Source organism: Girardinichthys multiradiatus, chromosome 2 (assembly GCF_021462225.1).
Source record: "Girardinichthys multiradiatus isolate DD_20200921_A chromosome 2, DD_fGirMul_XY1, whole genome shotgun sequence".
NCBI lineage: Eukaryota > Metazoa > Chordata > Actinopteri > Cyprinodontiformes > Goodeidae > Girardinichthys > Girardinichthys multiradiatus.
The window spans coordinates 37,884,360-37,911,231 of NC_061795.1; the positions used below are offsets into that span (position 1 = coordinate 37,884,360).

Here is a 26,872-nt window from a genome sequence, read left to right on the forward strand (position 1 = left end):
GGCATAAAATAATATTTTCATACAGTTTAAGTTTCAAATATACACACCCAGCTCATTCCATGCAAAAGGTGTCATCGGTAGGCTTAGACCAAGTTGTGGCCCAGGCACTGGACTGGTGATGTATAAAAAACAACAAACCACTTTTCCTTTTGGAAATATGACTGTCATGGTTTCAGAGACTAACCTGATTAATAATATGAGCAGATGAGGAGATGATGTAGTGTTGAATCACAGAAATCCTCCCGTTCCTCTCTTGCTATTTTTTGAGGACCAGACCATCTTTGTCTTGATAAATCCTTCATTTACTTATCCTGATTTGTGATTAGGACCAGTAAATGAGTTTTTCATCTCATGTGTTTTTCTCTGATTGCCACAGTTAACCGCTGAGAAACCTAATTTAGATTTTTGTAAAAACCCTCCATGAGGTTGCTCCAGTAGAAGTGGTTATTTCTCTGTTCTGCATGTCTTCCAGCACAGTTGGCTGGACGTTTTCTGACATACTACTTCAAACGCTCTACATTTGCCAACAGTGACATTAAAAAAACTTGACTTTTCTCCATGATTCCTAAAAAGACCAGATGAAAACGGTTCGTGGAGACTATCTAGAGCCTGACATTAACACTGTAGGAGGTATGGGACTTTGTGATCAGTACTGGTTGTGTTCTACATGTGACGGTCCCCTGAGATGTCTGGACCAAGGAGTTGGGCTAAAGTTGGACAACACATGTCTTTTGCAAGTTAGAGTGAGCTAATATTACTGAGTGAAGGTATGGAATGCACTCCTACCAACGAGGACTGAATGAAAAAATTTAACCAAAAGTTTTAATTTATGCACACTTATGCAAATAGGTTCTTTCAGAAGTTTGTTTTGCACTTAAATTGTACAGGATATAAATCCCATTACATGTGGAAACACTTTTGAAATTATTTAGTCTCAATTATTTATGTCACAAATATCTTACATTTTAACAGGGGTGTGTAGAGTTTTTAAATATGTTGTGTTTTGGAAAAACAGGTGGAAAAAACAATGTTATTGTCGATTGTCAAGTTTAGTGTGTTCTCTGATTTCCTTTTTTTCCTTATTACGCTTTTAGAGAGGTTACCATCATTTTGTACAGTTATTATTCTATATTATCCATCCATCCATTATCTATACGTGTTGGTACTTGCAGGGTCATGGGGGAGCTGGTGGACGGGAGTTGCAGGGTACACCGTGGTCAGGGGCCAGGCCATCACAGGACAAACAACCATACACGCACACACACACAAACACACACACACACACACACACGCACACACACACACACACACACACTCACACTTAAGGGCAATTTAGAGAGACCAGTTGACCCAACAGTCATGTTTTTGCACTGTGGGAGGAAGCCTGAATACCTGGAGAGAATCCATGCATGGTGAGAACATGTAAACCTGCTTTCAGGAAGACCCCAGGCCAGGATTTGAACCCAGAACCTTCTTGCTGCAATGCAAAAATGCAACCATCTGTGTCACCATGTATATTATATTATATTATATTATATTATATTATATTATATTATATTATATTATATTATATTATATTATAAGTAAGTTATTGTGTTTTAATGGTTTTTATAGCTCCCCCATCAAGCTGCCAAATTTACTGAAAAGCGTACAAACAGACACAAGACACTGACATAGTGATGATGAGAGCAATTAGTTGATGGAAGGGTTTTTAACTCAAAAACACACATCCGCACTGCGTTGTGTGTCAATGACATCAGGCTAAGGTGTGACTTCACAGACGGATGTACAAAGGTCATTTCTGTTATATGTCATACTGCTGCTCTGGTGTACAACAGGGTGGTGTCCTGTTTGTGTGTGTGCATTTGTCAGAGAGAAGCTGAAGAGGTGAGGTAATCATAGGAGGCTGAATCTCACAATGAAGCTGTTCACAGAGACATTCCAGGGAGCTACATAAGGAGGTCTTTTTATGTCCCTGTGTGTGTATGCATGTGTATATTGTGCTTTTCAGCATGAATATGTGCATATGAAGTAGTGTGTGTGCACGTGGATGAGGCAGTGCATGTGTCTGATTAAGAAAAAGCACAAATAAAAGCAGTCGAGGAGATGAGGTAATACTTCTCATTACATCTTGAATGCGTGTGCGTTCACTGAAGGGTTCATCCGGCTACTCTTGTGTGTGTATTCAGAGTATGCGTGTTGCCAGAGATCTTGTTTAATGAGACAAGGTTTCTTCTATAGAGGTTTAAGCTCAGAGAAAGTGTGTTATTGTTCTTCAGTCCTGCAGGATTTCTTGCTGTTATGAATGCACCCCTGCAGAGTTAGATTTAAAATTATTCTACAGTGATCTTTTTGCAACAGTCCCGTTGAGAGGTTGCAAACCAACTCGGGTCTATTTTTTCACACCTTGAGTTTTACAACTTGTGTTCCTTAGCTTTTAACCTGCCCTTTCTGGACCTCATTGTAGCCTCCCTCCCCCACACCATGCATTCTGCACCATCTGAACCCTCTCTGTTACACTGAGGGAAGCTCCAGCAGATCAGTGATTTCATTGAGAAGGAGCCAGTGGTGCCATTAGGAGGTGAGCTCACCATCCTCAGGGAGCTCTGACACATTATTCTCAATGATCTCGCCTACCTTGGCCATCTCTCTCCCCTTTTCCCCCCTTGCCTTCCTCCTCTAATCTCTTCCTCCTTCCTCTCCTCTGTTTCGTGGTGCTGAGAACAGAGCTCTATATTTAGGCCCAGACTCCTGCGGTCATCACATCTGGCGCCAGTGGCCTCGGTGCTCTCACCCTGGCCTCAAGATATACAAACACACATACACATATGCACCAGCCCCACCCCGGTCTTTAACTAGGGTCCACAAAGGTCAGAATATATGAGCTACAAAATACCAATGACATCACCTGGCTGCTTTTTGAGAAGTGTTACAGACTGTGAGGCTCATTGGAGCAGAAGAATGACATAATGCTGGTTTCTGCACTAACTCTGCAGGTATTCACTGAACTCCATTGCTTTTTCCAATTATTGGCTTGCACACACACTCCAACAAACCTGCAGATGCACAAACAGAGACAGATAATCATGCAACATCGCTTCATGTAACCCCTCCTTCATCAGTCTCATTGGGCTCACATGATAAGCTTGATGTCATTTTCCCCTTTTTTCCCTGAAAACCGGAGAACAAAACAGGCCGCCTTTGTGTGTGTGTGTGTGTGTGTGTGTGTGTGTGCATGAGCACTGTATGATGTGTGTCTGTGTGTGTATTTATGTAAGCTGTTGCCAAATGTTTTCACCATGACGTGATCTCGCTGCTCTACTTGCCTCTTGCTCTTCTTCTACTCTTTCTTCTTCACACAATTTACACTGGCTTAGACAAGCCAGTGTAATCCAAATACTGAAAATGTCATCCGTATGTTTCCAACCATACAAAGCAGGAGTTACATTAGTTTCATTTTATTTCATGTAAAGAGGAAATGTTTCTTCAATCCACAGAGTGCTGGTAAAGATTAGAGATCCTGACATCAGCACACATGAATTAAACCAAAACGTTATAATTAAGAACTGACCACCATTTTTGTTTGTTTCTTAGTGTGAAAGATTAATTTATTTAGTTAAAGTGAGTTAAATTTTTTTTAGTTTCTGATTCACAAAAAAAGGAAGAAGGGAGATTATGCAAGGATGTTCTATTTTGTCCAGGAGGAGGAACATGATGATCCAGGAACACTGGAAAGGATGGTGTTGGAAATTGTGGAAAAAAACATTAGGGGTAGTGATTTTCTAAACAAGCTACTTCATTGTGAGACATTTTCAAACGGAGGTTTGGCAGAAATTTCAAAAGAATGTTGTTTAAAAAAAGTACAGAAGAAAAACTTTACATGTTACATTACACCGTACATATTTTAATTCCTTTTTTTTAAAGAATTTTGATTCTTATTCATGGTGTTTATATGTATTTTTTTAATTACACTCATTTTATCACCATTTTTTCCTCCCACTCTTAATAATGTTTTTTATTTTGCTTTCTTTTCAATCTGTTTTGTTCCCTGACTAATAGACACATTTGTTGGTTCAGGACCTTATTAGTGTCACACAGAAAAGGAGTGTAAGGCAAGGCAAATGGTAATGGTCACAACACACTGGTCAGGATACCTGCATCCAGCGAGCCTGAGGCAGAAGCAAACTAAGTCACTGCTTAGTCTCACCAGGCCAGCAGAGGGCCTATTATAGATCTTGAAACTTGATTCTCGTAGGCAGGTTTATAAGGAATGCGTCGACATTCAAACTTTCACTGTTTTTTCCAGCTTTGCAAGTCAGATAAAAATTAAAATGATCTTTTTTTAATTGGCAATGAATTACTTGGAATCATACAAAGGGAAATGCTACTTTGATAGTTATGTCAACAGTCATAACTGAATGCTATTAAATTATTCCTTGCTCTCGCTTGTGTCTGAGCTGAGGTCACAGTTTCATGCACACCATTATTATTTGCAAAATACTCTCAACTCGTAATTTGCTATTTTTCTAGTTTTCTTTCAAACACAACCAATTAACTCCGGCCCTCAATACCGGCTGTGCACAAAACTCATATAAAACACTTTATCCCAACTTTATTTAATACGTAATGCAAACTGACTAAGGTGGCTGTAAAAAAAAAACTAATTCTATCATTAAGTCACTTTAAAGAATTCATTGTTGGATCACTAGTAAACTATTCAAATGTTAAATGAACAAAGCTCAAAAGGCAAAAGGTCTTAATTGATAGTAGGTCCCAAATTTAATTCCGCTTAGGGCACCAAACAACCTTGGGCCCAAAGCATCAAAAAACCAGCTCTGTGAGACAAATACAGGAACCAGCTGATCGTACATATTCTTTGTCTTTAATAGTTTACATGAGGTGTGCTCCTGACTTTCGCTGGTTGAAGTATGCAAACAGTGCAAATAGGTAAATAAGCTGAGCATGCTGTACAAACACTAGCGCCACAAACCATTATACTATTTTTATAGATTCGTTAGTACCTGGAGTAGTAATGGTAGTCTTATGTTCTGGAAATCCTCCTAAATTCCAACTTTGGGGATCTAAAAGAGGAGTTTAAAAGTAGCCTTTTCTCTCCGTGAAAAATGTAGCAGCCCTGATGTATGAGTGAAGTGCCCTAAATACTTTGGATGTAATGCATTTACAGTCCATTCATAGTGCATATCGTCCTGCTTTTGAAATATATCCAATAGCTTTTTAAACATTCCAACCCACCCCTTTCATGCATTTGTCCTACATGGGATAAATATAGTTTGTTTAAACCGTTACCTAGGGAGTGTCAACACATCGGGTCAACAGAAGCCGAGGCTGAACAGCTAAGCTAACCCAGGTCCACCCCATCAGCACCTCATAACTCAAACCACCTCATGAGTGCTGGCCAAGTGCTCTGCTTTTTGTTTGCTGTGCCGTTACTTTACCGCTGCAGCGTTCCCGCTGATGCCTCTGACAAACGTGGAGTGGAAATTTCCAGAAGGAGCAAGAAAAAGGGAAAGGAGAAACTAACAATTACGCTGATTTATCCTGCTCAATCCTGGCCTACGTCCACTGCATTCCTTTCATGCTGGGACTGCCCACGGCAGTTCCTCTCATAGCGTCATTCCCTGGAACAATGGTGGATTCCTGTTTATCACCGTGCCGTTTTTGATGCATTTTATCTCTGGTATGCTACAGCGCTGCTTCCCTATTCATTCATTTAGTTGTTTATTAAGAGTTTTCATCTGAATTGCCTTGTACTTTTGCAAAGTCTTTGCAGGATTTGGAACAGTAACACTTAAAAAGTATGTATATTAATAACCAATAAAAATAAAAGACTGGAAAATGAACCCCCGGCCATATAAAAAAATGTATTAGTGGTCGTTGGTTGACCACATATAAGTTATAGGGTTAAAGCTCTTTATCTGTGGCCGTTTCCTGATAATTGGGAGAAGATTTTCCATTGCAACAGCAACAGGCTAATTTTGGAGTTCCAGGGAAGCCTAGGGCTCCAGGTTCAGGAATGCAGCACAGCATTTTGTGATCATTCTTTACCCTCTGGTTATCTCCTCCTCTGCAAAGGCACACATAAACACACAAAATGTCAGCCATACACAACCAGGTACACACATTCATAGAGGCACGCAGTCCAGCACAGAAAGGCCACTTCTCCCTGTGTTGTGTAACCATTTCCTGTTTCTGATAGGGGAGTATCAGTATCCCCAGGGTGAAAAGGAGACGCCTAGAGAGCCCAGCATGAACAAACATAAATTTATATCTTGAGAATTTCCTTGTCTGCATAGATTTAAAAAGGAAACATATTTTAATTCAGACTGAGCAGGGAAGCTCAGAAATTTCTCGTTGAGCTCCAGGAATGATTTACCAGCGTGATGTAGGCGCTGGCAGGGTGCACACACAGACAGCTTGTCCGGTTCCTTTCACTGCATCACGTCATTCCTTTTCTATTGTTCTCCTGTGGCTGACAGCATGATGTCACTGCTGCTCTCTGGAAGTGACACATTTACACTCATGTGTACACACACAGCTCCACACTCTCAAAGGTGGTGTCAGAAAAGTCGACCTTGGCCTGAGCTTCTGCAATATCAACTCATCTCTAGCTTCTACGCCCAAATCCAGTCCCTGCATGACAAAATACTTCTCTTTGTATAAAAGTACTGTGTTTTGAAAAGTTTGTCCTTTTCATAAACGTTTCTTTTGGTCAATTAAATATTCTAGCACTTCCCACTGGATTTATCTCTGGAATATAAGCAGCTTTTTTTTTTATTTGACTGAAATATACTTTGGGGTTTCAGATAAAAAAGAAACTATGCTGTTTGAATTCTTTAAGATGAAGGTTTGAGCTCCCATTAGTTGAAAAAGCAGAAATAAAGCAACACTTGCAGGGTTTCATTGTAGAAAATAGAAGTTCTACTATAACTATGCTAACAAACTTTAAATCTAATGTCAAAATCATGGACTAAGCAGCAATTTGAAAGCGGTGATCTAGTATGAACTTTTTAGGAAAGCGGATATGATTTTTATATTGGGGTCATTGGAGAAGATTCCTCAAGATGAGGGGTGTCCAAAGTGTGGCCTGGGAGCCATTTATGGCCCCTAGACTGATTTTATGCGGCCCCCCCCAACTACAAATATGGCCCACCAGCACAGGCGGTTGATGCAAATGGAGACCTTTTATTTTCATTCAGGGCAAAATCCCTACCGACAAACTAAAATCTTTTTCCAGTGGACAATGTTAGGTACAACTCAACGTATTTGTCTCTTAATAACTACGTTCATCCTCTCTCTTTAATGTCATACTTATCAAGAACCACTTCTTTCCAGTGACTTTTATTCAAAACCAGATTTTGGTGCATCCAAATCTGCTTTTGATTTTGAAAGGAGGAGTGACCCGAATCTAATTCCAACTACTTTAATTAAGAATATTACAGGCTTAGTTAATTGTTGAGCAGGTGAAAATATTTTTTTTAATATATTTTTTTGGTCTGCAATTTTGATTTGATGATTTTGGCCGATGCAACAAAAAGTTTGGACAGCACTACTTTTGACATTGTTATTTGAAATTCACACCAATATGAAAGATCATAGATTGTTTCATGTTTTGACCTATAATCTGTTCATCTATTCGTGTGCAACAGTTGCTGAATGTGTTATCTACCCTTAACAGAAGAGTTCTGTCCGAATATATCAGCAGTACAGGCTCATTAAACTGGTCTCCTGTCAGCTCCTCCCTCTGAGACTAATTCTGGTATAATGTTGCCTCTACTCAGGGTTCCTGTGCTGTCTAGGAAAGTCTGGAAAAGTTTGGAATTTAAATGATTTTCCAGGTTTAGGAAAATATTTGTATTTCCAGAATTTATTCCATATCCAGTCATATAGGCGTTCATCCATCCATCCATCCATCCAAAAATATGGAGGAATAATCACTACAGTACGCGTGGGAGACCGTCCCGCATGAGAAAGAGGGAGACGTGTGTTTTTACAGCCTCATGGCTTTCACGTGTATGAAGGAAACCCTTGGCATCGTAGCTGGTTATTAGCATTTAGAATGAATCAGCCATCGCCTTTTCTAAGAGAAACCTCTATAGACAAACTCACCTCTGGGGAAATCAAGGCTGAGAGGAATGCAAACACATTTTTTATCTTTTCAGCACTGCAGGCTAATTCACATTGTTCGTGCAGATTCCAGATCTTTGTTTTACTCACACACATGCGTAATATTACACATGAACGTCAAACTTCTGCAAAGAATTGTTAGTTCATTTCAGTCTGAGCTTAACTCTGTCTTTACCCAAACATAAAAGATAAACATTTAAGCTGAACAAGCAGGCAAACAAACCAAAAATAAAAAAGTAAAATAACTGCCTCTTAGTGTTTCATATTAGTGTGTAAAAACTCTAATCTGTCTTCACTCACAACTGCACACACACAACACCCCCAACTGGGATTTTTAAGTACTTCATCTGGTTTATGAGGGCCCGTCTGGTCCTGAAAGCCCCCCTCGGTGCATTTGATAGCGTATACCCACTTCTGTTCTGTGTTTATGCCCTCGCTTGTGCATGAATGTGAGTGTGTAAGCATATATGGGAGTGTAAACTAATTTCTCTCCAGTGAGGCAGATTTACTGGTGCAGTAGCCACGGGTGGAGAGCTCTTCCAGGGGGTTAAGTTGTTTGGAGGGCAGGGGGTCTGCTGTTTGACTGATGTGAGTGGGGCCTCCCCTCCAGGCTGGGCAGACATAGATGAAGTCACTTAATGCATGAGCATGCATATAGTCAAGTAGTGCATCAATGCTCCGTTTTTCGGTGAACACATATCCTACGTGATATTTACTGAAGGGAAACCCATTTATTCATTTTTCTTTAGCTCTCCTGCAGATTTTCAACTCATTAGCCTCCATCAGATCGACTTTAGCCTAGGATACTTAAACACGTCTCTACAAAGGGTTCAAAGGGACAAAGACGTCTCAGTAGAAGATCAAAAGAATATTTAAACAAACTGATTTATTTTGATCTTCTGATTCTTAGTATTTCTTGCATTTATGTACTCCTGCAAGTATTGATGATTCATTAAGTCCAGCTGCACCACTAAGGATCATTATTATACATTTGTCTCTGTAGATTCAGGCACCCCCATTCACCGAGGCCCCCCCATCTTCTTTCTTCTACCTCTTCCCCCAGCCTCAATAGCTCCATCCATCCTTCCTCCATCTCCCCTGGTGACTACCTCACCCCCCAGGCATGGCAGCTGTGTTCTCCTGTAGGCATGACATCACTGCAAGAGCAGCCTTGTTACTGATCCTCTCACAACCAGCACTATTAACACACACACACATATGCATGCATGCACATACAAAAATACATGTACACTTGCACAAGCAATTATTGTTGTATGTATTTGGAGTAAATAACTGCCATGTGCCTGATCCCCTGCAGCAATGTCCTCTATGTCTTCATGTCACCTTTGCACAGTTCAGCCTTCTCCTCCTCCCCCAGCACATGCACGATCTCGAAGCTAAACACACACATTAACTCCTCTTCGTAACCTGCTGAATCCAGGGAATGACGTCTTCCTCTGCTGCGATATCTTGACAGATGATCTGCGGTGTAGAATGACGCTCCTGTTGCTGCCTGTCTCGCTTGAAGGAAAATGTGGGGACAGGCTTTGACAAAACATTTTAAGTGAAAGAAAAACATCTATTGGGTCAAGCTTACCTCTTTGATATCTAAAGACGTTTAAGTGTTTTACAGATAATTGTTTCTGTTACTTCGTTTTAGGAAGATTATGGATAAAGGTCCTTACCTGGAGGAAACCTAGTTTGTTTTTTGTGTTTTGAGAGAGCATGATTTTCCCCAGAAATTTGTTATTTCAGTTTTTTCTTTCTGAATTCTACAATTCAACTATTAGTTTAATGAAAATAATGAAAACTGTTAATTTAGGTATAAAACAGGAGGAAAATAAAGGAAAATGGATTTTACAGGACCCTATAAAAATCAGAGAGGAACCATGTTATTATTATATTATTATTTATTATATAAACGTGCACAAGCTGGCATCAGTACCCCAGTAAGCAATTTGATGATTTATTAGTCAGAATATTCTTTATATATATTTGTTTTGCTGAATATGTGATGCTTTTGGTCAGAAAAAGTTTGTTGCTTGTATAAGTTTAGCACATTCCAAAACCAAGTGGTAAAAATAATAATAAACTTGTTGACACGCAACTGAAAACACATAAACAGACGTTTGTTATACATCTTATTTATGTTGTTATTTTTTTACATGTTTTTGTGCTACATGTATATTAGAATCTTGGGAAACTGTTGATTTATTTCCAATAGTTAAAGAGTAGAACACATATGCCATGTTTTCATTGTACACCGATTATTTTAGCAAATTTTCATAATTATCCATTTAAGCCAATAAAATCCAAGAATTTAGTTTAGCAGAAAATGTGAGTTTTGCTGAAGACCAATAACAAAAAGACATGCATGCTCATGGATTAGTCGTTGACAACCATAAAAGGTCACAGCTAAATAAAGCTTAGTGTACACTGAGTGCTATTTCCAAACATAATAATGGAAAGGTGAGTGGAAGGAAAAACTAAAAAAAAATTAAAAACAGTTTAAACTATATATATGCCACAATTAAGATTAAACAACAAATAACTCATCTTTTAAATTGGTTACGCTTTAATAACTTTTTATAACATTTATTCTATTCACCCAAACAGTGAAATCTCTTGCTTATTTACATCCATAAAAGCATTCAGACTCCTTTTCTGGTTTCAAGCCCCACTGTAGCCTTCACCAACCATCTCACTTTTTATCTCACGCCTCGATACTCCTACTCCTCTCCACCGCTCTCTCGTCGTTCCCTGTTTGTGTATGTGGAAATAAACTGTCCGTCGTCCCAGTAACAAACCCCGTACCATTGAAAGCAGGCTGTAAATCTAGGAGGGAGTCTTAGAGGAGGGGTATGTCCAGTCCACCTATTTCTGTTGCACCAGGGGACACATGTACAGTCAATTAAAAAAAAGGCCAGGCTGCCATTTATAGTGTTTGGCTTTCATCCTCTAATTAACACTACTATTCTGAGTCTTGTTGCTTCACTGAGGAGAGGGATCTGAAGAAGAACTAAAAAAAACTTACAGTATTAAAACCACAGACTGTTCTTTATTGTTGTTGTTAGCTTCCACTGTTGTTGTGAAAGCTGCTTTATGGCCTCAAGCCACACAAGGAGAACAACTGAGAGCAGGTGTGAAATCAAGTGTAATAACCCTGGTTGACCACTATGCATGCCAGTCGTCCTTCAGCCATCCGCAGATGGACAAAGTGTCTGTGTGTGTGTGTGTGTGTGTGTGTGTGTGTGTGTGTGTGTGTGTGTGTGTGTGTGTGTGTGTGTGTGTGTGTGTGTGTGTGTGTGTGTGAGTGAGTAAGAGAGACCATTGTAAAACCATTGTATGCATTTTTCACAAAGCTCATCATCTGCAAAGTGACCTATTTCCTCTGTTTTCTTATCCAACTGTTGAATGGAGATTGATGTAAGGCTGTGTTCTCACCCCTCTGTAATCATCTCATTGCTGTGATCACAGTGATGAGATGAAGTCGGTCACTCTCCATTTACCCTCCCACTCCAACCCTCTTGCTTCACATATTGTATGAGCTTAATTTTCTTTTTTTTTTGGAGCAAGACAGTGATTTGATTTGCTCAACTGACTAAATTGGAGACTAAATAGGTTGGATATTGGACTATTTTGAGGATGAAGTAAAAATTTGTTGAGATGGTAACGATTACTATATAAGAAATTAGTTACAGATATAGCTCAAGTATTCATACACCTTGAACATTTTCCTATTTGTCTTACAACCACAAACATCAGTGGGTGTCATGAAGATTGTATGTGCTAGACCAACTAAGTAGCTCAATATTGTGAAGTACCATAGTCATCATTTCTAGTGTGTATTTTCAACCATGTTTTCTAATACTCTTACATAAAATACAGTGCAAGTAGTGTCCTTGGAGGTTGGCTAGACAATATTAGCAAACAAACCGCATCATGATGACCAAGGAACACATGAGACAGGTCAGGGAGGAAGCTGTAGAGTTTAAAGTAGGGTTGGGTTATAAACAATTTTGCTATTATAGAAAATCTCACAGAGCTAACTCTGTTCAGTCTGTCATTCATAGCTGAGCACACCAACCCCACGGTGAAACATGGTGGGGGCAGCATCATGCAGTGGGATGCTTTTCTTCAGCGGGGAGAGAGAAGCTGGACACAATTGCTGGAAAGATTAATGGAGCTAAATAAGTCTGGAACAAAGGTTTCTTCTTCCAGGAGAACAGCAACCGTAAAGATAAAGCCATGGTTGTAATATAATAGTTTTCATGTCATAAGGCTCCCACATAGTTAGGCGTACTGTGAGCAGCGTGAACTCCACGCGCACTGTCCGCCTTGAGTGTGAGTGGATGTCTGTGGAGTCAAGTACGCCTGACTTTGTGAGAGTCTTTTTACAATGTCCCAGTCAAAGTCCAAACCTAAATCCAAGTAAAAATCTGTGCAAATTGATGCTTTCCATCTAATCTGACAGGGCTGGCGTTATTCAGCCAAGAAGAATTGGACAAATAGTTTAGTCTCTAAATGTGCAAAGCTGGTAGAGACATCCACCAAAGAACCTATAATTGCTGAGAAAGGTCAGTCAGTCAGTCATTTTCTACCACTTATTCCATAGTGGGTCGCGGGGGAGCTGGTGCCTACCTCCAGCAGTCTATGGGCGAGAGACGGGGTACACCCTGGACAGTGCTGAGAAAGGTGGTTCTTTAAAATAGATTACAAATCTATGCCACACCCAAATTGGAAAGACAAACTGTAATGTTAATTTGTTAGGCTCCCAACATCTTGAGATCAGTTGTTTATTTTTTTTATATTTTTGCTTATTTCTTTCCACTATGGCATTGTCTTAAATCCTAGCTAAGCTAAAGTATTGTTTTATTAAATCAACCTATTGGTATGTGTTTTGCACAGTAGCAGACAAGTGTCTTTTTGTTTTCTTTCGAGTTAAATAATAAAGATTTGAAAACAACTTCATGTGTAAAATATGACAAAAATCCACTGTCCTGTTTACGTTGTGACTGACGATGAAGCATCACAGCTTTTCGTGTCTTATATCTTCTTAATATCTTCATCTTATCCTCCATCCTGCCCTGACAGAGGCCAGCTCCATAGCTAGGCCCCTGAGGTGGTCGCATATTTGCTGGATGAGTAAGGAATGTGGTTACATGCCTTAGATATTAGCTATGACAGAGCGCTGGCTCCACGAGCAAGGGAGGAGGAGGAGGAGGAGGAGGAGGAGGAGGAGGAGGAGGAGGAGGAGGAGGTGATGGGGAGGGAGGTTTGGTTAGAGTCTGAGCTCACGGCAAGTGAGCTCATTCAAGCCCAGAGCTCGAGAAGAGAGTGCAGCTCCGTCATCCTCCTCGCAGAGAGAGTCATAGGAGGAGAGAGGCAGAGGGAGGAGTGTAAACCGGTGACGGAGCGAATGAGAAACGCGGAGAGTTGGAGCGGCACAACAATAGCGGGCTGCTCTTCTGGCGGTGGACACAGACACAGAGAGCGCTCAGAGGAACACACAGCCGCTCTGTAAAACCAGCTGCAGGCGGGTCACAGCTGGCGTTTACATACAGGCGTTACAGACTACTCATTTTGTTTTTCTTCTCGCCGTCTCAGAGGCGAATAATCCTCACAAGACCACAAAATTGCCGTTTATTGACGCAGGAGCATTCTAGGAATTTTTGTGGTCCTGGCATAGGGTTTTTGGCCATATGTTGACTTGAAGAGCGTGTCCACAGACCATTTTGGACTATTTTTTATTGTCTTTGAAAGTCACTCAGTGGACACTGGAATAATTACTTAACCAGAGTGGAGTTTTATGGACTTTTGATTTTTAACTTATCCTGAACAAGCATTTCTATTTGTTTTTTTTATATATATATATAGATATCTATATATATATATATATATTTTTTTTTTTTTTGGGGGGGGGGGGGGTTTTTTTTTTTTTGGTTTGTTTGTGTTTGTTTGTTTGGCAAGGACTCTTTTTGTCCCTGAAGGAAGGGGCCACCCAAACATTTCTATCCGTGGGTGCGATCGAGGCAGACTTTGTACTGGGGGGATGCCTTTAGATGTGGTGATTGCCCCAGCAGAGGACTGCTTTTGGCCAGACCTGCAAGAATCAGACATGAGGCTGAAGATCAGAGTCCGCCGGATGAAGCAGGGGAGAGAGCTTCGAGGTGTGTATCCACGTGGAGCATAAACGGCTGCAGTATACAGCATGTGTGTGTATGTGTGCAAGAAATAAGACCCACATATAAAGGATGAAGGCCTTTGTGTATGCATGAGTGCAGAAAATGAAAAGATCTTAATGAGAGATGGATTTTAGAGATGATCAGAACAGGGATAGATGCACCGCAGCAGAGTACAAAGGCATCATTCACCTTTCAGGTATTCTGATCCATGCGTTCTGCAATTGAAAGAGATGTGAAGTGAATTTTAAGGATCCGAATCAGATATAAGGAGAGATCACTGCAGGAATTGATCCAAACCTACTGATAGTTTCATCACCCTTTATTTGATTCTGGTAACAAGTTTACAGAGACAGAATAGGAAGAAGGGGAATTAGGAGGATGGCATCATGAAGATGAGAAGCAATGAAGAGGAAAGAGGGGAGAAGGGGGAGAAAAAAACACTGAGGGGGGAGACCTGGAACTGTGACCCGCAGTATGACATAGTGCTCAACCTGTGGTCACTAAGATGTTTATGTCTTTCTCAACCTTCTGCTCTGCTGTTGCCTTTTTACATTCTCTCTTTCTACAGAATGGTGTCTCAGGGAGATTATGTTATCAATATATGTGCAGGGTGCACTGCAGGTGTTTACCATAACACGTTTTCACACAGAGCGATTAGGCAATGCAGAGCAAGGGTTCTGAGGGTAAAGCCTCCAACAAACATTCATGCATATTGACTCTGTCGTCTTTTAGAAATCATCTGCTGCATTTTTCTTGCACTTGCCACCATTTTTATTACTGTACATGCTTTTCCACTCAGCATAAACAAAATCACACCTTTAGCATCATCAGATGAAAATAGCCCTGTGTGCCACAGGTACAGAAGCATGTTGGCATGTCTCTGTGAGAACTGACTTGAGCGTGCAGACTAAATTATAGGAGAGTTTATGGGCCTATAATGCAGTAACACAACGCTGCTAAAACAGCAGGTGATCGAAGTGACATGTCCCCGTTATCTGCACAGCCAGTTTAACCGTCAGCAGGTGTGACAACTTGATAATCATAAAGTTGACAGGATGCATGATAAGCGATGACCTCACCCTCTTAGTTCATCAGTATTCTGTCTGTTGGCCTATTTCTAAGCAATCTTGCCCAATCGAAAACACACACACACACACTCATGCTTCTCCTCTGGCTGCAGCACAGTCTTTGTGGAGCTGAGAGGGACATGTGTGCAATGATGTCATGTTGGGAGGGTGAAGGGGGGGCTTACATTGAGATGCTAATGTCCCCTCATGGTGGAGGGGACAGCTGGAGGGCCACAGAGAGATGGCGTCATGTCTCCTATGATATGAACCACAGGGGAAAAGCAACAAAGGGGTGAAGGGTGGTCATTCACCCAAATCAATGCTCCCCAGGCTGTTTAGGTGTATGTGTGTGTGTGTGTGTGGGGTGCTTGTGCACCCGCCTTTCATTTTCCCCATTAACAGACAAGGTAAGAAGGCCAACTGAAATCTACACAGAAGCTGAAGGGAAGATTTTATTGACAATGCAGTCAATTGTACCAGCCGCAATGATGTAACAGTGGAAATCCCATTAACAATAAATGCCAGGCAGCTGCTGCATGCACTTCTGGCCAGAATCTCTATGATGGTATATTGTGGTATTAATTGCAACCATGATAAAAGTAGCAATAAAATTATTGAAAAAATGTAATTAATGCTCTTTTTGACGTTTAACCTATCCCTTGGTCCTGTATTTGTTCAGAGCATTGCAAAATCAATTACTGCTCTAAAAATAAATCGCACCCATTATTAAGAAGACTATTTCACCGGATCAGTAATATTGAAGATTAATAAATGAGCATTTTGTGGGCAATTTCTAATGTGTTTAGCTTTGACCTGCCTGATTTTAGCTGATTGAGGTTTAACATAAGCTGTAGCCTAACGTAAAAAGATTTAAGGTCAGCTTTAAAACAATTTTTTCTAGCTTTCCTGCCATGTAGCTTAAATTAATTATTTATATTAGGAGCAGTGGTGATGTGTGTGAGGAAGCAGTTGCTGTTAATATGGTGTTACTCTTGAAAGAGGTCAAATGATTACGGCATAAATATTTTAGCCGTGTTAGCATCTTATTTTAGGTATTCGAACAGTTAGAACAGCTAGCATTACCAAAAACAGCAGTCTGTGTGCGTATTATCTAGAAATTGGGGATCCTTATCCTAACTTATTTCCAAAAGGCTGTAACTTTGCTGTGCTGTTTTCAGCCTTCCTGTTATCTGCTGAAGTGTTGTTCTCTCTTGCTCTCACACAGCCTGAAAGAAACGAAGAGATCTCTCTCTAAATTTTGTAGAAAATATGCTTTCCTTTTAAAAACCCTTTTACAGCTTTTTTTAATACCCCTTATTTTATAACCACTTGACACTAAAAATAACTAGTTTTGAGTTTTTTCCTGCAGCAACAGCCAAACACAGAATAGCAGGACCTGATAGTGGATTCAGTAACCAGAAAAATTGGATTTTTGAGTTTCCGCCCGGCCAGTCACCGCTGAGAGAACGGAAAAAGGATGCCGATGGCGACACAGTGCCCTCTTTCCTTGTTGTGTGTTTTCCTTCTTACCAGAACATTTCTTTCTTTTTTTTTAAGCAGTGTGTGTTCAGAACTTGGTTAGTCACGTCCTTCCCGAGTACATTTTCAAGACTCCAGCTTGCCAACTTTTCCTTCTCAAACAGAGAACACTTGTGTTCATTTTCTAAATGTGCTGTAGATTTATTTTCGCCTTTCAGCATGTTTGGTTTGTCTGTTGAGTTCAGTGCAGCAAGATGTCGGGTTTTCCTCAATATCACGCCGCATAACGGGTGAACTCATCTCTCTGTTTGTCTTTCTGATGTCATCCCCTTGGTCAAGGTTTTTTCTATGACTTCATTGTGAGTGTTCTGTTTGTTTAGATTGGATTGGACACATTATTTACATGTAGGGACTGTTTGACCATGTCTCTGGACTTTTTGAGCATCAGTGGGTTCTTTTCTGCGTTTTTTTTTTTTTTTTCATCTGGATAACACTCAGGAGGACAAGTTGAACTAGCTGTCATCAACATATCTGCCCTCCCTCATTGTCATGGCAGCCTTAAGTAGAGCCGTTTCAGGTGACGAAGTGCCAATAGCATGCTATCTCCTCTGTGACTAACGTCCATTAGTGGCAGCGGTGTACATCTTTGATCACAGGAAGGTGTTTTGTAATTGACGTAATGTCGCTGTAATATAATCTCTCCTAAAAAAGCAGGCAGGCGCACTCATTGTGACTCCTTATCTCTGACTCCAATCTTCCTTCATGCCAGTAACCCCTTACTCACTCCCTCCGTAGCACGCTCTGCTCTTTAAATGTTAATTTAACCCAAGACGTGGTCCACTGCAGTAATTATTAATCCAGATCAAAGAACGCACACAAATACACACATACTTTCTCCTCAGCCTCTAACTATGTGGAACATCCTGTCCACAGACCTTCTAACAACTCTCTAACAATGTCTGCACACAGAGGGAAATGGTTGCTGTCTGACGTAAGGCTTTTTCCTGTTGATTTATCTGCCTGCAGGAACGTAGCATTTCCCCAAACACATACAGTAGATCCTATTTATTGCACTACTTTTGTGTATTCTGTGACAAAGGTTCCCTGGGAAAGATAAACCAGGAAGAAGGCCTTCGAAAAGCATTTCCTCTTTCTGTTTTATCAATTAGAGGGAGGTACTCTGGCACAGGGAGTCCTAAAGCCAAATGTTTCAACACATATAGGCATGTTCTAGCCTGACAGTCCTTTCTTAGCATTTACATTAAGTTCTTCCACTTAAATCGTTATCTGATCATTCTTTCTGCATCTATCCATCTCTCCGCTCCACCCCCTCTGCCAAGGAGAGCACTGATGTCATCGCTCTGCTTGTTGCCATTAATAGCTGGAAACAGACAGGCCTTCTTTACTTTGCTCTTAAAGGCACAGTGCACCCAGTCATGATTGTTTCATGCTGTCCTAAAGGGAATTTTTATTATTTATGTTGGAGGACGTTTTTTTTACATACCAATTGCTGTTTGCGTTGGCCACTTTCTCCTTCTGGGTTATGATTAGACCTGCTTGGACAGAGCTGTGTGCTACTTCTAGCAGTGATGTCATGTCTCATTCACTCTCACTCTGTGATCATGTGTGCATGTGTTTTTAGTGCTCACTCTACATCCCAGATTGGGTCAGGCAGCGTTGAACCTAGATTAGGTTCTAATCTCCTTCTCTGGGGCTCAACATTTTCCTTGAAGCACGCCCTTTTGTGCAGCACTCTGCAGCGAGGTCATTACCCACTCCTCAATACACACTCTCCTATATCCTCACCCTGTTCCCTACCCTGTAGTTATACAACCACACTGCTGCAAAGTAATTATGATTATTATTTGGGTCTGTCTGTGTGTGTGTGTGTGTGTGTGTGTGTGTGTGTGTGATTGCTTTAGGTGGAAATTGAAATTGAAGCAAGGGAGAGTGAAATTTTAGCACATGTTTAAAACCAGATTATGATCTCCATGTGTTAACATGTATGTGTGTATAGGTGTGTGGGTGTCAGTTGGATGTTTCTGGGCCTCAGTCCTGGCCCTGCACCTGTGGCCTCTCTCATTCTCTCAGCCTGACGCAATGCACTGCTACAGGACATGAGCTCATGCAGGAAACAGAGCCACACACATACATATATGCCAAAAGTGGAGCCGCCTGCCTCTTAAAGGGCCAGACGTGCATTCCCGGCCGCCCAGCAGTTAACCCAACTTGCACACAGAAGCACAGAGAGCCTCTTTTCTTTTGCTTCTGTTTCACTAAGTTGGATCCAGACATTGTAGCCCAGATTCAGCCTCCAAATGTCTATTGAACGTCTGTCTGCCGTGCGAATGGTGACGAAAATGGAGTTTCCAGTGTGTTATGTGGCTGTTCAGTGGAAAATCATTAGTGTACCTAACTGGTTCTTGCCTTCTCTGTCTCTACAGGAGGTTTTGCAGCTTTTTCCTCCTGTTTCCCTGGCTTGTGTGAGGGGAAGCCTGCCACTGCACTCCCAATGAGCTTGTCCCAGCCCTGTTTGCCTGTGGCAAATGTAGGACTGACTCGTATCCTGCCACACCTCTACCTGGGTTCACAGAAAGACGTTCTCAACAAGGTGGGATATATTTCACCAATGATAAAAATAAAGCCAGCTCTGTAGTCTGAGCAATGTTGCTTAAACTTAAACCTATTTTTGCCAATCTCTTTAGGATCTGATGGCTCAGAACGGTATCACTTATGTGCTGAATGCCAGCAACACCTGTCCCAAACCAGATTTCATCAGCGAGAGCCATTTCATGCGCATCCCAGTGAATGACAACTACTGCGAGAAGCTGCTGCCTTGGCTGGACAAAACAAATGAGTTTATAGGTAGGAGACCGCAGTATATTTAAACTAGTTTAAACTGAAGGTAAAGATTAGCAGCGGAACAGTAAATCATTGAGGTTTCTTTGCAAGGAAGTTGATTCATCTCAAATAATGCTGTGATATTCAAAGAGCATTTCTGCACATTGTCACAGTGAACATGCACTTAGGGACAATCATGGGTGTACCTATACATTCAGCCTAAGGGACGCAAGACTAGACAAAATATTTGGTCTATGAGAACAAGACAATTGAGAAATATTTTGAGGAGAGTTATGAGAATTTACATATCTTGTTGTCACAAATAGTAAATGTTTCAGGAATCATAAACTGTGTTGTAAAGAATTTGTAATTAGCGTTGAACATTTCAGTCCAGCTTTGACTGGTGCATATTAGGATGTGGTCTTTAAGCAGCATCAATGTATATTCAGGTTTAAAAATAAAATAAAGGTTCCAAACTAAAAAGAAAAAAGTCAGACATATTTTTCCTTCAGAGAGATCAGAGAAAGTGCTGAACTGACCAAAGTTTCCTTTGTAGAGCTGACTGAAAGAAGGCTACTATACTTTTATATGTGCTTATTCAGTACTTTAGGTTAGGTTAAGCTGATCTAAAAACCAACAATAATGATGATCAGTATGTTCTATTATTTTAGCAGCAGAAGCTTCTCTAACAGTGTTGTTGGCCTACCCACAGCCTATAAAATGTCAAACATAAACAGATTGTGTCACGTTTAAAGCAGTTACCTTCATACATTAGGCTCATGATCATAGCTCACAGTTATGTCACCAGATAAAGTCAAACAAAGTCACATGCTAATAAGTTGGATAGCACTCTATGAGGCAGACTTCACATTGACAAGAAATATTGTGCTATTTTCATATCAAGATCTGGTGCAGCACACTCTTATGTCCCTGTATGCAGAATATGTCTGAAAATGGTCTTAAGATGTCTGCCTCCCTGTTGTTTGAAACAAAACAGGCGCAGCAGCTTTCAACCTGATTTCACAGCAGCCCTTCCTCAAAGAATAGACTTTTCAGGGGTCCACCATGTTGTGTGTATTTTGTTTCTTATTAAAATGTGTTTATTTTGCTCTCAACAGACAAAGCAAAGGTGTCAAACTGCAGAGTGATCGTGCACTGCCTAGCTGGAATCTCACGATCAGCTACCATCGCCATTGCATACATCATGAAGACAATGGGGTTGTCATCAGATGATGCTTACAGGTATGTTTGCTTCTCTCACCCACCTCCAGCTAAGCTAAGGTGTCATCTTTAGTGAAAAAAGATGACTCCCTGCTACAAAAAGAAATCCCATTTATGATAGTTGTTTATGAACAATGTATGAAGTTGTTAAGATGGTTGCCAAGTTACAATTTTAAAAAAATAGTTTGTTTTGCCCTGAAATAACAATGCAATTTGTTGCATATTGTGCATCAGTACAATAGCAGTCCCTTCAAACCTCCTATGACGTTGCACAGGGTTTATGGCAATAGTTTGGTTTTAAATAGTTTCCATGTGACTCATTTTTTCAACTCTTTTTCTTCCTGACAGGTTCGTAAAGGACAGGAGGCCATCCATATCCCCAAACTTTAATTTCCTGGGTCAGTTGCTGGAGTTTGAGAAGGGCCTGCGGTTACAAGCTTTAACCACTGATGATAAGAAGTCTGAAAACAACTGCAAACAAGGCTCTGAGGTTAATGGGGTCACTACTGGTTTTGAGATCAATGGTCACCACACCAGCTGCGACTCATCTGTGGGAGATCCTCACACCCAGACTGAATCCAAGTTACCATCACCAACCTCCCTCCAGCAGGGCTTTAATGGCCTGCGCCTCTCAGCAGAGAGGATCGTGGACACCAACCGGCTCAAACGCTCCTTCTCTCTGGACATTAAGTCTGTCTACTCTCCTAACAGTCCACATTGCCCCAGCATGGCACTCACTCATTCTGAAGACATCCCCAAACTGTGCAAACTTGACAGCCCGGGAACAGGCACCTCCAATGGTGTCTGCTCCCAGTCACCCGTCCTGGACAGCCCTGGCTCTTTCGATTCTCCATTCCCCTCCCCAAGCAGCGGGGGCAGCATAGGTGGCTTGGGTGGAAGTGACGGGGTTCATCGTTCTGGTATCTCCTCATCCAGATCCAGAAGAAAAGCCAAACACAGCTGTGGCACTTCTCCGGTCCACTCCCATCCGCATCATCCTCCACAGACCCTCAGCTTGTCCCTTGACCACAAGAGCCCCAGCCTGGAAGAAAACCTCAGGGGCTCCCCGCTCCTCTTGCTTCCCTCCCTGCCTGTTTTAGGATCTGGGGCTATGTGGACCAAACACAGAGACACTGTCCAGGCTACAACTCCCGTCACTCCAGTCACCCCAACCACAGATGCTCCCTGGCATTTTGGAGCAGAGGAAGGTGGTGAGGGAGAAATGGAGCTGGGAGGAGAAGAGGGAAGAGGAGAGGGGTCATCGGTTCGGTTTGGAAGCAGCTCGGCGTATGTGGCGTTCGGATGCAGTGAAGGCGCAAGGTTACGAGACAAATCCCAGAGGGAGAAGCCCTTGGTGTCTCAAACACAGAGGGACCACTGGGATTCCACATCGACCACCTCAAACAAGAGCGTTCCTGCATCGGAAAAACAGTTCAAACGGCGCAGTTGTCAGATGGAGTTCGAGGAGGGCATTTCTGAGACAAGGTCCAGGGAAGAACTGGGGAAAATCGGGAAGCAGTCAAGCTTCTCTGGAAGCATGGAGATCATTGAAGTGTCCTGACAGATAATGGAACTGATCCAAGCTGTCTCGTGGGGGCAAAAATGGACCTGTTTCAAGGGAGTGCAAGAAGAAAAATGAGGTGGAGCAGACAAAGGTTTTTTTGTGCTCCCCTCCACAGACAGTGTTAAAGACTCCAACTGAGGGAAGGACAGATACAAGCTAAGAGTTCATGTGAACAGTTTGCAAACCTGGACTGACAGAGCCTCGGATGTGGTGTTTAGGTACCCATACTCATCCCGAACTCTTACAAATCCGAGGGAAAAGCCTGGGCGAAGGAGAGATAAAGGTGTGACTGTTGGTACTCCAACTTTTAATTTATGTCAGCTCCGTCACAGGATAAAAGATATCACCCCAACCACACATTGAACCCTGATTATACAGAATTCCCTGATGTTCAGACTCATACTGTTTGCCTGTGGTTAAATGTAGTGTGCTTCAGTGGGTGTATAGCTTGTGATTTGATTCGTCCCAAAGCTCCACCCCAGTGTCAGAGAACTTCAGAATCATGCACGGCTACATCCACCCCACCACCACCTTTCCCCTGTGGCTTGGCCTGCCCCAAATGCTGCAAAAGAACACCACCACCAACAACAGCAGTGGACTTTTTAATAGTACCTTCTATCATCACAGCACAAAGCAGAGAGGTCCAACAGACTTAACATAGAGACGGTACTGCAGTTGAATATCGAAGGATCCTCTGGATTCTGCTGAGGAAAATATTTGTAATGATGGGCAGTGTGTCCCTCCAAAGCACAGCGCATATTTCCTGACTTCGGCTCTCTTTGTTTCAGATGTTAACAGCATGATAAGACTGAGGTTTCAGGATCGCCCCCCCTCCCAAGCTTTTTCCCACTGAACCTAGCCACCATCTATGGCCACAAGAGAGCATGCACCTGAAAGGCTGACTACAGACAGACAAATACTATATATATACAATATGAATATATATAGCAATTTTAACGAACTTCTGTTCAGTTATAGTTTTAATTTATTGTATTGCTTCATTCTGGTAATGAGAAATAATATAATGTTTTGTGGATTCTTTTTTTTTCTTCTGTTGAATTGCTATTATTATTTGCTGTATGGTATTTATGAACACACACTCATTACAAATACACACATTCAACAAAAATTCAAGCGAGCAATATGTGCTGTTCCTTCTTTTGAGAGAGTGATGTATGACTTTGAGATGCACCTTTCTGGTGAGTGAATACCGTTCACATCCTGGCAACATGATACCTACGAAAGCCAAGTTTTTGCCTCTGTTTTGTAGAAAGAAGGCCCAGATGTTCCGCTGAAGAGATCTATCAGAACCGGACCTCTGTTTTGTGAATTCAGAAGTTTGTCACAACTGAGGGCTCAATCATGACTTAAAAAAAGACTGTTTTACTCAGCGTGTGTGGAGATGAGAAAAGAGCAGCCGAGCAACTCTTTGATCACACTCATATATGTCGACAAATGAGCCTGTTTTATACCAACTCCAGTGCTGTGAAAAAGTATTTGCCACTTACAGACTTTTGCTTTTGTGTCACACTTAAATGTTTCTGATGATGAAACTATTTTTTATATTCAACAAAGATAACTTTAGTAAATACAAAATCCAGTTTTATAATAATTTCATTTATTAAGGGAAAAGTTAACCAAACCAACCTGGCCCTATGCGAAAAAGCAGTTGCCCCCAACATCTCAATAAGTTCTACTTCTGTCTCTTCAGTCCAAAGAGTTAAAGTCTCATGTTTTTTGGCCAATGAGAGAAGGGTTTTTTTCACCTTATTTGATGAAATCAGCATATACAAACCTGCTTTGTATATTTACTCTGGTTATATATGCCTGATATACATTTTTATGACTATATGAAAGATGTTAGTGTGAGGAAAAATGCCGAAACAGAAGAAATGTGCAATGAGCCAATGCTTTTTCACATCATTGTGTATGCAAAGAGAAAAACACTTCACAGTTTTCAGATCCTCTCCGAGCCAGCATCAGTTTGTCAGTGATCATCACATGATATCCCACCACAGCTGAAACTAGACACACATTCACGTCACACTGTATGACCCTTACACTTACAGTGTATTCACACACCCGTTCGTTCATTCTCAGGGGATCTTTTGGTGAGCCAAGCCCAACACAGGGTACACAGCTGCTGGTACATCAGCACAATGCATGTCCATAAAGCACCCTTTCTCTTTATCAGTTTTTAATCTGTTTTACAATAATTGTTAAATTTCCAAAGCTTCGAACACAAGAGCAAAACACAATGGACAGAAAAATACAAAAATCAAGACCTTCATATTTTGAGGTGGAAGAAACAAAAAATAAATTGGCTCTCCTGGTGTGAGAAGGTTATTTATTTATGATGTAAAATGTGTTGATATTTTTCCTTTGACCCTGGATTAGCTTTACTGTCTGGCGATCTCTGACCTTTTGACCTTATGCTGCTACAGCTACAAGTTCAGATAAAAGTCATGTGTTTCCTGAGGAACCTTTTTTCAACTTACTCCCTATATTTTTAAGAATTGTTATTTATGCTATGTAACGAGAATGATGCAGGCTGTCCCATTTGCTACATTATTGTTATTGTTATTATTATAATTATTCTACATAGCAACGCATCTAAGAACACTGATAAATTTAGACATGTTTTTAAATTGAAATCCAGATACCTTAGGCTGCTTGATGCAAAAATACCTCAGGTTCTATTGTAAGGCTTTTCCTTCCCCTGTACATGTTTTGTGAAAATGAGACAAAAATACAGACATGACAAAATACATACCTCTTGTCTGCTTCATCTTCTTGTGTGTTTGCATGCCTGGGGTCACAAACAGACATGAGAACGCAATTCCATCGCATAGTCCAAAAACCACAGTAAGGTTACCAGAACAGCAAATCCCTGGGTTTATAATAACCTAAATAAATTACATAAATAAAAACTGTATACAATGATCTGGGACAAATAACCCAGTCTGAAGTGCAGATATATCTATTTGGGGTATATACGAGTTAATTTAAGCAGACTCGGGTGAAGTTAAAGCTGATGATAGTGTTTTGGAAACAGTCTTAAAAATTCACTCTTCAGAGTTTGCTGCTTGGAATTATAATTACTGTTTTGTTAGGCGCTTCAGGAAAGCCAGCAATCTTTCTCTTTTTCAAACAATTCCATCCAAAGATTATTTTGTTTGTATAGAGCAATAAAACAAATTTTCTTGTTACACCGTATGTGACTTGGAGGGTACATTCAAAAATTTGTTGCATTTAAAAATATGATCTCAGTTAAAACTGGAACAGTTTCAGGATACCAATGTTTGATAAGTCAAAACTATGAGCATCTTGGCTTGCGTCACTTTAATTAAAAAGGTATTACTCAATTTCTAAATTCTGAATATCTCAAAAAACTTTCATATAAATATGGCTCTATATATAAAGAAGTTCTGAATAACATTCCTAAAATTAGTCACTGTGAGCAATGTCTTATTTATTGAGGAGAAAACTTCATTTGTGCCCAAAGGTGGCATATTAGACACTTGTAAAGCTGTTTTTTTATTATACAAGCCTCTATCTTTCCCTTACAGTGTGACCAGTAATTACCTCCTTTAAATAATAATAAAAGTTTTTTTTTTCTTCGCTGCATTGTCGAATTATATAACCACAAAACAACTGGAATTTCATGGGCCTTTGCTATGCTTCACCATATTTGTTAAGTTATATTATAAATGTGAAAGATATGGTCAGCTAACCTGCTGTTAGCTTCTGGTTCACAGGCTAGTCTGAAACTAGCTAGTCCTTAAATCCCAGACTGTAAAATGTTTTACCCATTTAAAATCCCTGAATGCTATATAATTACAATACTATACGAAATTACGGCAATAAATGTAAGATATTTTGACTGTGTTTACAAACCATAAGCTAATAGGGGTAGCTACTACTGTAGTATCTGTTTTTTGTATCTCTATCACATCACTGCAGACCGTGGGGCTGCCTTCCTATTAACAATCCTGTCCTCATTGAGATGGTACTCAATTACAATGAAAACGACTCAAATCGTGTTAAACTCACCTGACCAGAACAGATTAGGTACAAATGAAAAAGGGGCATAACAGAGTTAGCACCAGTAGGCTACATAGAACATAACTTCCAACAAGGCAACCCTGAACAATATTTTAATAATATATTTGTGGCTGTAGACTATGATTCTGACACGTTGATGTGCCCCAGCCATGGATAAAAATATGGACTCCGAACTGTACACATGCAAAGATGCTGGTAGGAAACTCTGCACCTTTAAATACAGCACTGAACTTCTTTTAGTCCACCCCAGGAAAGAGGAGTCACAAGTGAGGTCCCCGTGAAGTCATGCAGCCACTAACAAAAAC

General features: G+C 40.8%; 1 protein-coding gene across 4 annotated transcripts in view; it reads left to right on the plus strand.

Annotated features, from left to right (window-relative positions):
- dusp8a (dual specificity phosphatase 8a) overlaps nucleotides 1-25,272 on the plus strand; it is a 52,333-nt gene extending 27,061 nt beyond the window's left edge. For 3 of the 4 annotated variants that reach the window (XM_047346070.1, XM_047346078.1, XM_047346086.1), the window contains exons 4-7: nucleotides 19,321-19,487; nucleotides 19,582-19,741; nucleotides 20,836-20,959; nucleotides 21,287-25,272. In XM_047346070.1, the coding sequence (XP_047202026.1) occupies nucleotides 19,321-19,487; nucleotides 19,582-19,741; nucleotides 20,836-20,959; nucleotides 21,287-22,499 (1,664 nt within the window). In that variant the 3' untranslated portion in view covers nucleotides 22,500-25,272. Of the gene's footprint in view, nucleotides 1-14,082; nucleotides 14,316-19,320; nucleotides 19,488-19,581; nucleotides 19,742-20,835; nucleotides 20,960-21,286 lie in introns of those variants that run through there. The other variant, XM_047346094.1, reaches the window with a different exon arrangement.
- Nucleotides 25,273-26,872: the final 1,600 nt, after the last annotated feature.